At 46.2% G+C, this 12,034-nt stretch overlaps 1 protein-coding gene across 4 annotated transcripts in view; it reads left to right on the top strand.

Annotated features, from left to right (window-relative positions):
* The window catches only part of CCDC87 (coiled-coil domain containing 87), a 513,138-nt gene that overhangs the window by 302,690 nt on the left and 198,414 nt on the right, over nt 1-12,034 (top strand). For all 4 annotated transcript variants that reach the window (XM_029599749.1, XM_029599748.1, XM_029599751.1 and 1 more), the window contains one exon: nt 1,276-1,361. In XM_029599749.1, the coding sequence (XP_029455609.1) occupies nt 1,276-1,361 (86 nt within the window). The remainder of the gene's footprint in view (nt 1-1,275; nt 1,362-12,034) is intronic.

Genomic DNA, 12,034 nt, shown 5'->3' with positions numbered 1-12,034 from the left:
ACCACCACACTCCTCTGTCAGATTCTCCCCCTTCACCTACCCCATCTGAAATAGGGCAATAGAAAATAGGGCAGTCAAGAAACAACTTGATTCCACCCCATGACTGGTGATTTGAAAAATGGCATCTATTGACCTCATGTGCTCCTTTACCCCATGCACATTCTCTTGTGGCAGTAGGGACCACTCCAGCAATGACAGTCACATTCTGTCTCTTCTACAATCTAAGCACATCACCTTTCCCATTTGCCTGATTCTCATCAGACATAATGGTAAAACCAGAGTCTTCTGAGCACTAGCAGCAGCCCATTCTAATTTACTGTTTCAAAATCTGCATTATTCTGGTATCAGGACAATTAAATGCTTTTTAGATTAATTGAAATTTTGTTTCCAATAACTATTTAAAAGCTAACTTGTATGTCACATTTGTGAATAAGTTACTCATGATCACTAAACTTAAAAAAAAAATGTCTACTTCCAACTTAGTTGCAATTTCTCCTCTGGGAAACAGAGCTGATTTGACTTCTTACTCAATACATGCTAGGAAATAAAGTTTAGAAAACATCCCTATCATGAAAATATGTTCCTGCACTTGCTGAACCTCTTGAGAACCATATTGAGTAGTGCGGCAAGCAGGAAGTTACCCAGCTAAATTCAGCCACAGTATTCAGCAGGACTTACCTAAGTAAGTTTTCCACTAAATATACTTCCTAAATTTACCAGGGTAACTTAAGAACAGTGACCAGACTTATCGAACTAAATTTCTCTGAAGAATGGTAAATATTGGCACTACCCAGATAAATTTAAGCCATGTCCCCGAAATGCTCCCTGCTTTCCCTCTTTTATCCAGTTAAAAAGTTGCTTGTGTAAATTTCTCGTTGATGAGACAGAAATTTAAATTTCAACATTAAGGAGTTCATGAAAGCTTTAAAAGCTTTCTTATTTAAATAGGTGTTTCAGGGTTAAGAGTCCATTGATTCGTCCTCCCAGCCTTAATTTTTATAGGGCCTTTGTGTTCCTCCCAGTCTGTCACCCATCAGTGTTAATTCCCTAATTGACTAGGCTGTAGGCTTGTATTCTTTTCTGTTTACTGATTTGTTTTATTTTTATTATGTATGTTTTCTTTATCACCTGCCTCGAAGTTTAGAGGATGTGGTTTAGAAATATTTTTAACTTAATAAATGTACACTTCAAAATTCTGAATTGTTCTTCAGAGTGTATTGTCCAAGATGATAAACAAATCACCACTCAATCTCAATAATTTTACTTCCTTTCCAGGAGTCAGATTACTTGAATGTCATATTTCATTTTTACGAAAGTGATGAAGAAGAGGAGAAGGAGCAAAAGACTCAAGAAATGGAAAGGTGAACATAAGCATATTTTTTGTAACTAGTAATGTAAAACCTAAGGAGACCATTTAAAAAAATTGTACTTTTGTTCTCACAGACCTCCAATCTAATTTTCAAAGGGAACTTATGCGGCTAGGTTCCCTTTGAAAATTTGCTTCTGGAAAGTTCCAGTTGTATAAAAGTAACTGTGGACAAGATATGCGTGGGAAAATATACTGTACAAAAGAATGCCCCTTCCCTTGCCCACTGGAATACCTCTTTTCCCTGTACCTACCTGGAGCAGTCCAGACTCCTGGTTTATTCATCCGTGCCAGCAGATGGAGACAGAGAAAGTAAAACTGACAGTGCTTCATGTACCCTGGTGCCACCTGCAGTTCCTCAGTATTTCTCTGACTCCAACAGATGGTGACCAGTGCATAAACCTGCAGTTTCGTTAGTCTGCCCAGTATTTTTTTCTTTCTCCTTTGAGACTTCCTCCTAGAGGTCGGGGTTCCTCTTAAGGAATTCCTATCCTATTTGGTTGAGGCAGACAGACTGGGGGTCGGTGACACTTTTGTACGCCCGGTCCAGTGTTAGCCGTGGGGTGCAAATCTGGTGATCCAGATCCCTCCCCGTTCCAAAAAGCTGTGGCTTTTCCTTGGCTCACTTTACTGTTTTTATTTTGGCCTTTCCCTCTCCCTTTCTTAGTTTTGCTGAATTGAGATGGACAGCTCTCTTTAGGGCTGGAAGTAGGGACGGTAATGAGGCCGCTTAAAGTTTGATTTAAAAAAAAAAAAAAAAGAGTGAGAAAAGTTGTCGGCGCAGGCAGTGAGGGACTGCAGCAGTAAGGACGGCTCTCTCCCTTCCCCCCCACCCACTTCCCTCTCGTTTTAATTTTTCCTCGAGGTGGTTTTTTTTTCGGCACAGGGCTTACAATTCTCCCATGTTCCAATGATGAGGTGTTCAGCCTGCTGCGCGTGTGGACCGGCTTCCGCGCGGCTAAATAGCCGTGGACTTTGTGCAGCCTGCCTCGTGGGAGGGGAGGGGCCCTCTGAACTTCCAGTGCCTGCTAAATGGAGGAAATTTGGGGCCGGTGTGGCAGCCTCGAGTTCAGCAGGCACAGACCGCATGCAGCCCTCAGTGCACATATCCGCGGGAATGGCAGCCTTGTTAGAATCCCCGTCGGGCCTGTTCGTGCTTTCAGGGGCCAATGGGTACCTTCTTCCTTGGCTTTCCCTGGCCCACCCAGTTCCTGTTAGGGGACAGGGGAACTCAGAAGACTCTCTGGGACACGGTTCTCCACCTGTGGGTGGGGACTTGTTATGATCGCAAGCTCTCTCCACGGCTCCTCGTCCCTTTTCACCCGAGTTTATCCTGCTCCTCCATAAGGCCTATTTGGCACAGCAGGAAGGGCTTGCTTTGCAGCAGGAGGGTCCAGTCTCTCCAGCATTGTCTCCAGAGCCGGGAGCGGTCCCCTTCAAGTTGGGGCCATCATGTGGTATCTTAAACACCAGAGTTCAGCATACAGCTGGTCCGACTCCGCATGATGCAGACTTGAACCTGGGGACTGCACTCTCGGGGGACCCAGCAGCAGACGCAAAGTCTGCAGACGTGGTCCAGGGAGATGATACTGACCCAATACCAATGGCGAGGAGGATTTATTTATTTATGTATTTATTTATTTAACTCTTTTCTATACCGACATTCATGATCATAACCATATCACATCGGTTTACAAAGAACAAGGGGTTATAACTTTAACAAACCATTTAAACACGAAGCACAGTTACAATCAACAGGGTGGAATAAACTTGGATGCTAAGATAGCCGGAAAAACATAGGACAAGGGGAGACAGTTAACAAAGTAGAATTAAAAAATTAAAAATTAGAAAATTTAATACATTTAATACTAAATATATGGGTTCCTATCTGCATAAATAGCGAAGTATGGCTAAAGGACCATTTGCATGTTTCGGAAGTTTTTGGGAAGGCTTGGAGTAATAGCTAGGTCTTGAGTTTTTTTTTAAATGTTAGATGGCAAGGCTCCAGTCTGAGGTCTGTGGGCATATTATTCTAAATGGCCGGGCCCGCTGTTGAGAATGCCCGTTCTTTAGTCGCTGTATGGCGTGTGGCTTTGGTTGGGGGGGGCTTGCAGAGATCTTTTTTACGCCTCTCTGATGGGTCTAGTAGAGGTGTGGAGTCTGAGTGAGATTTCGAGGTCGAGCTGTAGTTGATTGTGGACGGTTTTGTGTATTATGGTGAGGGACTTGTGTAGGATTCTGTAATTTACTGGCAGCCAATGTAAATTCCGGAGGATGGGTGTGATGTGTTCTCCGCTGTTGGTGTTAGACAGGATTCTAGCCACGGCATTCTGGAGCATCTGTAGTAGTTTGGTGGTGAGATGGGGAGTCCAAGGAGGAGAGCGTTGCAGTAGTCTTTTTTGGCAAAGAGCATGGTTTGAAGGACTGTCCTGAAATCGTGGAAATAAAGGAGGGATTTGAGCCTTTTTAAAACTTGAAGTTTATAGAAACAGTCTTTGGTTGTGTTGTTAATAGATTTCTTTAGGTTTAGACGGTTGTCAAGGATTACTCCAAGGTCTCTTACATGTGTGACTTGGGTGTTGGGGTGGGTCTGTGGGGGGAGGTTATCGTGGTTGGGGGAGATGAGGAGGAGTTCGGTCTTGGCAGCATTAAGGACCAGGTTCAAACTGGTGAGAAGGCGGGTGATGGATTGGAGGCAGTTGTCCCAGAAAATGAGTGTTTTTGAGAGGGATTCTGTTATGGGGATCAGAATCTGCACGTCATCTGAGTAGAGGTAGTGTATTAATTTTAGGTCTGTTAGCAGCGGGCAAAGGGGGAGGAGGTAAATATTGAAGAGGGTAGGGTCAAAGATGATCCTTGGGGTACACCTAGTGAAGATTTTATGCTGGGTGATTCTTTATTGTTGATTTTTACTTTGAAGCTTCTGTTGCTGAGGAAGGAGTCGAACCATCTGTGGACTGATCCTGATAGGCCAATGTCTGAGAGGCGATTTAGGAGGATGGTGTGGTTCACGGTGTTGAATGCCGCCGAGATGTCTAGAAGGACTAGTAGGAATGAGTGACCTTTGTCTAGGCCCATGATGATGTGGTCTGTTAGGGAGATAAGGAGGGTTTCCGTGTTGCGCAATTTGCGAAAGCCATATTGCGAAAGCCATATTGAGAAGGGTATAGGATTTTGTGTTCTTCCAGGTACTCTGAAAGCTGCGTATTGACCAGTTTCTCTGTGAGTTTGGCCAGAAATGGGAGATTGGAGATAGGGCGGAAGTTGGAGAGTTCTCTTGAGTCTAGATTAGGTTTCTTGAGAAGGGGTTTGAGGGAGGCAGTTTTTAGACTGTCTGGGTAGATTCCTTGTGCTAGAGAGCAGTTTATGATGTTGGCCAACGGTCTGGAAATGGTGTCCGGATTAAGTAGCAGTAGTTTTGTTGGAATATGGTCTGCCGGATGGCTGGATGGTTTCTGTCTCTTAAGTAGGGACTCTATCTCCCAGGATGAGGTTGGTTCAAAATTGTCGAGATTGGCTCTGGAGTGATTGGGGATGTTGGAGGTTGTGGGGGGAGAAGTAGTGTTAGTGGGGAGGAGTGCTAGAGTGTTCGAAATTTTTTTCTGAAAAAAGAGTGCGAGCTCGTTAGCTTTGGTTTGTGCAATTTCGTCTGGGATAGTCGGGGTGGATGTTTTTGTGAGTTGGGAAACGTAGGAGAACAGAGCCCTGGCACCAAATTGGAGATTGTGAATTCTATTGGTGTAGAAATCTCTTTTTGTCCTTAGAATGGAGGTCCTGTAGAGGTGAAGGGTGTCTTTGTAAGCTGATAGTGTAGTAGTGCTGGGGGCTTTGCGCCATTTGCCTTCTTTGTGTCTGAGGTCTTGCTTCATCAGCTTAAGCTCAGGGAAGAACCAGGGTTGTTTTCCTTTTTGCGCCGGGTTAATTATTTTGACAACTGAGGGGCATAGTTTATTTGCTACTGCTTCTGTGTTATTGTACCAGGATAGCAGGGCTGAGTTGGGGTTGGTTACATCCAAATTAGTAAGTTCCTTGGATAGATGATCACTGAGTACGTCTGATGCACATGGTTTCCTGAAGTGGATGGTAGATTGGTGCCGTGGGGGGTTTGGACGTTCTTTGATGGTAAGGGTAGTGGATATCAGTGAGTGGTCTGACCAGGGGACTGGGGTGCAGTCCGGGGTAGTGGAGTAAGATAGGTTGGAGTTTATGAAAATGAGGTCAAGCGTATGTCTTGCTTTGTGGGTAGGTTTGTCAATGGTTTGTTTAAGGCCCATGGCCTTGAGAGTGGTGAGGAAGACTTCACAATTGGGGGAGAGAGGAGTGGTATCGATGTAGAGGTTGAAGTCCCCCAGGATCACGGCAGGAAAATCCATGTTGATGTGTTTCGCTATAGCTTCTGTGAGGGGGGAGGCGTCTGCGTCTAGTACTCCTGGTGGGGCATATACTAATCCTCCGCTTGTTCCGTAGGAGGAACTGACTGCTCTCATTCCCCAAGTTCTGGAGGAGTTAGGGCTCCAGCCCACACAGGAGGACTCTAGCAAAGATGGGGTGGATTTGGTGCTGGAGGACATGAGGAACCCTCCTTCGGGTTTCTGTATCATACGTCCATAAAGAAGATAGTGGATCAGGAATGGGGGGTGCTCCTGATGCTGGCTTACGGGTTGGCAGGGCGATGGCGAAGCTTTATGCCTTGCCAGAACAGGCCTTGGAGCTTTTTGTGCTTCTCAAGGTGGACACGGCCATCTCGGCAGTTACAAAAAAGACGACCATTCCAGTTGCTGGAGCAGCAGCACTGAAGCTTGTTCAGGACATCAAGCTGAAGTCCACCTTAAACAGATTTTTTAGGTGTCAGCTTTGAGTCTCCGGGCTACCATTTGTTCCAGCTTTATGCAGAGAGCTTGCTTGCACTGGGTACAGCGTCTTCAGGATGGTCAAGCGACTGGGGGTTCCCCAGGAAGAAAGGCTGATAGGTTGGAAGCCGCGGTAGCTTTTGTGGCAGATGCCTTGTGTGATTTGGTGTGGATGTCCTCCTGTATTATGGAGGCTGCGGTGTCCACAAGGCGCCTCTTGTGACTCCGTAACTGGTCAGCGGATATTTCGTCTAAATCCCAATTGGCTTCTTTGCCTTTTAAAGGCCATCTCTTATTTGGGGAGAACCTGGAACAGCTTGTGAAGCAGTTAGGTGACAATAAGGTCCACAAATTGTCCAAAGACAGACCTAAAGGCAAATTTTCTTTCTCGTCTCATCTGTGTTTTCAGGACAATAGGAGATCGCATCAGGCGAGGGGGGGGGCTTCTGGGGCACAGAGACCATTCTCTTCGTGAGGTCAGGCCTGGAGGCAGTCCTTTTGCGGAACTTGTAGGCTATTCAGAGCCCCCACCAGTGGAGGACCCTCAGAGTCCAAGTCTGCACAATGAGGCGAGGCCAGCCCACTCTGACATTCCTTTTATAGGGGGTCATCTGTCTCGCTTTTACGAGGAGTGGGCCAAGATCACCCAAGATCAGTGGATCCTCAGTGTAATAAGAGACTGTTACGCGTTATAATTTGCTCGTCCCGTGTGCATCCTGTTCTTGTCTCCTCCTGTGGCTCATTGCAAAAGCACCAGACGGTGCAGGAGACTCTGGACAGGTTGCAGCGCCTTGGGGCCATGGTCCCAGTGCCTCAGGATGAACACCATCAGGGTCGATATTCCATTTACTTCGTCATTCTGAAGAAGGAAGGAAATTTTTGCCCCATTCTGGACTTCAAGTGCGTGAATGTGGCGATGAAAATTCCCTGATTTTGTATGGAAACATTGAGGTTGGTAATTGCTGTCGTACACACCCAGGAGTTCCTGGCGTCTCTAGACTTGATGGAAGCATACTTACACATTCCAGTTTGGCGAGATCATCAGCGCTACCTGAGGTTTATGGTCCTGGCGCAACATTTCCAGTTTCGGGCGCTTCCGTTTGGGCTGGCCATGGTGTCCTGCACCTTCTCCAAAGTTATGGTGGTTGTGGCGGCCACTTTACGGCACCAGGCAATCCTGGTCCATCCGTATTTTGACGATTGGCTTATACGGGTGAAGTCGGAGAACAGTTGTTGCTCAGCCATGCACACCGTGCTTCGGACTCTGCAATCCTTAGGCTGGGTGGTGAATTTGGCCAAGAGCCACTTAATCCAGTCTCAAACTGTGGAGTATTTGGGAGCGTGTTTCGACACGAGTCAAGGCAAGGTTTTCCTGATGGAGGAGAGAGTGTACAAGTTACAAAATCAAATTTGACGCTTGTCAAAGTTGTGTGAACCCAGAGCCTGGGACTTCTTGCAGGTCTTTGGTTTGATGACTTCAACGCTGGAGCTGGTACTATGGGCCTTTGCTCATATGAGGCCAATTCAGAGGGCTCTACAAGCACAGTGGAGCCCGTAATCAGAGGTGTTTCATCAACCTATCTCTCTAGCTCCTCCGGCTAGGGACAGTCTGTCTTGGTGGCTTCAGACACCCAACCTGGTGTGGGGGGTCGCCTTGGAAGTTCTGGATTGGGTCATACATATTATCAATGCCAGTCTTTCTGGTTGGGGAGCAGTATGCCAGGGACAAGTGACCCAGGGCATCTGGTCGATGGAGGAGGCTTCGTGGTCTATCAATCGCTTGGAGACCAGGGCAGTTTGGTTAGCACTACTTGCCTTTCTGCCTTTGGTTCAAGGGCATTTGGTACGGTTTTGTCGGACAATGCAACAACCATAGCTTACATCAACTGGCAAAGCAGCACCAAGAGTCATTCAGTAGCACAAGAGACTCAGAAGTTGTTTCTTTGGGCGGAGCAATATCTAGCTCAGATAGCAGCATCGCATATCACAGGGGTCGAAAATGTCCAAGCAGATTTTCTCAGTCACAGTCATCTGGATCTGGGAGAATGGGAATTGTTGGATATAGCAATGCGGCTCATTTGCGAGAAGTGGGACCGTCCACACGTTGATCTGATGGCGACTCGGCACAATGTGAAGGCTCCTTGCTTTTTCAGCAGACAGAGGGAGTACAGGGCCAAAGGTGTAAACGCTCTGGTGTTACCTTGGTCTCGGGAGTTCTTCTGTACATTTTCCCTCTATGGCCTCTAGTAGGCAATGTGTTGTGGCAGATAGAAAGGCAACCAGGGGATGTAGTGCTGGTGGCCCTGGAGTGGCCTCGCCGTCCATAGTTCGCGGATCTGATCAACCTGACGATCGAGGGTCCATTATGACTTGGTCATCTTCCTCATTTTCTATACCAGGGTCCCATATTTTCCGACCAGGCAGATCACTTTTGTCTTGCGTCTTGGCTTTTGAGAGGGAAGTGTTTGAGGAGCAGAGGGTACCCGGATGTGATGATCACAACCCTGCTCCAAGCGAGATGGAAGTCCACTTCCTTATCATATGTCTGAGTCTGGAAGGGCTGTGAGTCTTGGTGCATGACTAAGGGGGTTCAGGCATTACGGTCGTCACTGTCTCACATTTTGTCATTCCTCCAGGAAGGTTTAGTCAAAGGCCTTGCTTTCAACTCTCTTTGAGTTCAAGGTAGCGGCCTTTGCTTGTTTAAGAGGGAAGGTGGATGGTTACCAGTTGTCCTCTCATCCTGACGTGGTCAGATTTTTTCGAGGAGTCAAGAATTTGCATCATCCCATGAGGAGAGTTTGTCCTCCCTGGAACCTTAACTTCATTCTTCGGGGTTTATGTGGGACTCCATTCAAACCTATCCACAGAGTGACCCTTAAGAATTTGACTTTAAAGGTCATTTTCTTGGTAGCTATATGCTCTGCAAGTAGGATTTCTGAGTTGCAAGCCTTGCCATGCCGAGATCCATTCCTTCAAATCTCAGAAGTAGGAGTGTCTTTGTGGATGGTGCCATCTTTTCTTCTGAAGGTGGTATCCACCTTTCATGTCAATCAGATGGTGGAGCTACCAGCCTTTCCGGACTTAGGCACTTCTGAGGTTCATGCACAAGAGCTTAGGCTGTTGGATGTCCAAAGTCACAAATGATTTTAGAAGGTCTGATATCTTTTCATTTTATGGAATGGTCCAAAGAAGGGTACCCAGGCCTCCAAAACTACCATTGCAAGGTGGCTTAAGGAAGCTATTGGTTCGACATACATCTTCAAGGGTAGGCCAATGCCGGATGGTTTGAGGGCTCACTCTACTAGATCTCAGGTGACCTCTTGAGCGGAGGCTCAATTGGTTTCTCGTCAAGAAATTTGTAGAGCGGTGACTTGGAAATCGCTGCATACTTTTGCAAGTCATTATCGACTGGATGAGGGGGATCGAGAGTTTTGTTCGTTTGGTGAAAGTGTCTTGTGAGCGGGACTCTCCAGGTCCCACCCTCATTAGAGAGCTTTGGTACATCCCAAGAGTCTGGACTGATTCAGGTACATACAGGGAAAGGAAAATTGGTTCTTACCTACTAATTTTCATTCCTGTAGTACCACAGATCAGTCCAGAAACCACCAGATTTCTAGAAGTGAGAGTCATACACTCAGCTGTATTTTTGAGATAGCAGAAGATTACCTTACCAGGTTTTTTTACAAAGTGTTTTTTTTACCAATTTTCTTGAATTTTTCCAGTTTTTGTGAGCATGTTTTTCGCTGTTTTTTAGCTTGGGTACAGATCAATACTGAGGAACTGCAACTGGCACCAGGGTATATGAAGAAATGTCAGTTTTACTTTCTCTGTCTCCATCTGCTGGCATGGATGAATAAACCCAGGAGTCTGGACTGATCTGTGGTACTACAGGAATGAAAATTAGCAGGTAAGAACCAATTTTCCTTTTCCTGCTGCCCAAACCAGCTGCCTTGTGAAAATTGACAGCTAGATTTGACCACTGAAGGGAAGGGTGGGAAGGGAAATATTCAGCCCCAAAGATTTACCCAAATAACTCCTTAATAAGACAAGTAAATACCTTTGAAAATTGCCCTCACCATGTTTATTAGTTAAGTACAAGTAGATATGGTTTAAAACCTCCAAAGTTTATCACTTGTTCCAAATCATATTCAGATTCTACTTTCTATAGCAAACATACAGTGGGTATAACCACTTTCTTTAGGATTTCAAAATCTGTATCCAAGATCCCTGCAGCTGTTAGTCACCATGTACTGTATATGAATGAGATAAAAAGCTGTTAGTCACCATGTACTGTATATGAATGAGATAAAAAGCTTCATTTTATTAAATAAATAAATTACGCCCAAATTTTAAAATCCTGGCGCACGTAAAATCCGGGAGATATGCATGTGGCTGAGCCATTTTTTAGAAAAGGCCCACCACACACATATCTCCTGGTATGCGCAGAAGTGCCGGGCCATGCAAAAGGGCTGGACCGGGGGCGGGGCAGACCGGGACAGCAACCATTAGGGCCTGTCCCGGGGAAGCGCGTGCCAGCAGCAGTTCGATGCGCCAAAGTTACTTCTGCTCTAAAAGAGCAGTAAGTATTAAAACAAAAAAATTTAACTAGCTTAGGGGTTGGGGAGGAGAAGAGAGGACAGGGGAAAAGGTAGTAAGGGTAGTTAGGGGGGATAGGGAAGTTCCCTCCCAGTCCGCACGCATGTTATAAAATAGCCGTGTTTATGTGTGCGCATCAGGAACCTCGCACACATGGATGCCTGCACGTGATTTTCAACATGTGTAAAAAGTGCTTGGGTACCAGTTTATTCTGTTTGTCTGACTGTCTATCCAGTGGCAATATGGGAGATGAGGGAAAACTCCGCCCAAGGAAGGAATTCAGACCAGTTGTCTTGATGTTCGTTTATATGGGCACGGAGGAATGACTTTAAGGAGCGGTTCATACGCTCAGCTTGTCCATTGGCTTGTGGATGGTACGCTGTTGTTAAACTGATGTTGATGCCAAATTTACTACAAAGGGCACACCAGTATCGGGCATCAAATTGTGGGCCCCTGTCGGAGACAATGTCCTTGGGCAAGCCATGTAGACAAAATATATGCAGAAAGAACAGGCGTGGCAATTCGGGAGCAGATGGTAGGCCCGGTAGTGGAACAAAATGGGCCATTTTAGAAAATCTATCTATGGTAACCCATATAACCATATGACCCTTAGATGGCGATAAGTTCACGATGAAATCCGTGGAAAGATGTGTCCACGGTTCTTCGGGAGCTGGAAGTGGCTGGAGCAGACCCCATGGTCGACTGACCGGGGGTTTCTGATGAGCACAAATGTTGCAGGAATCGATGTACGCTTTAGCGTCAGAGACCATAGGGGGCCACCAGAAGAACCGCTGGAGCAGCACTAGGGTTCGCGCTCGCCCTGGGTGACCGGCGAACTTAGAGCCATGTGCCCACTGGAGGACTCCTTCACAGAGTCGATGGGGTACACCAGTCTTCCCAATGGGAACTGGATGAGTCACAGACAAACAAATGCAAGCTGGGTCAGTGATGTGACCGGATTCTTCTGGATTATCTTCTGGTTCAAAGGAACGTGATAGGGCGTCTGCCCGAAGATTTTTTCCAGTTGGACAATAGCAAAGTTCAAAGTTAAACCTAGAAAAAAACAGAGCCCATTGAGCTTGACAGGCGTTGAGATGCTGGGCATGGCTCAAGTGTTCCAGATTCTTATGATCTGTGAATACAGTGAATTTGTTAAGCGCCCTCTAGCCACGGGCACCACTCTTCTACAGCCAATTTGATGGCAAGTAACTCGTGATCTCCA

The sequence above is a fragment of the Rhinatrema bivittatum genome, chromosome 4, assembly GCF_901001135.1.
Source record: "Rhinatrema bivittatum chromosome 4, aRhiBiv1.1, whole genome shotgun sequence".
Lineage (NCBI taxonomy): Eukaryota > Metazoa > Chordata > Amphibia > Gymnophiona > Rhinatrematidae > Rhinatrema > Rhinatrema bivittatum.
The sequence above is the reverse complement of the archived record's forward strand: the minus strand, read 5'-3'. Positions and strand labels throughout refer to the sequence as shown.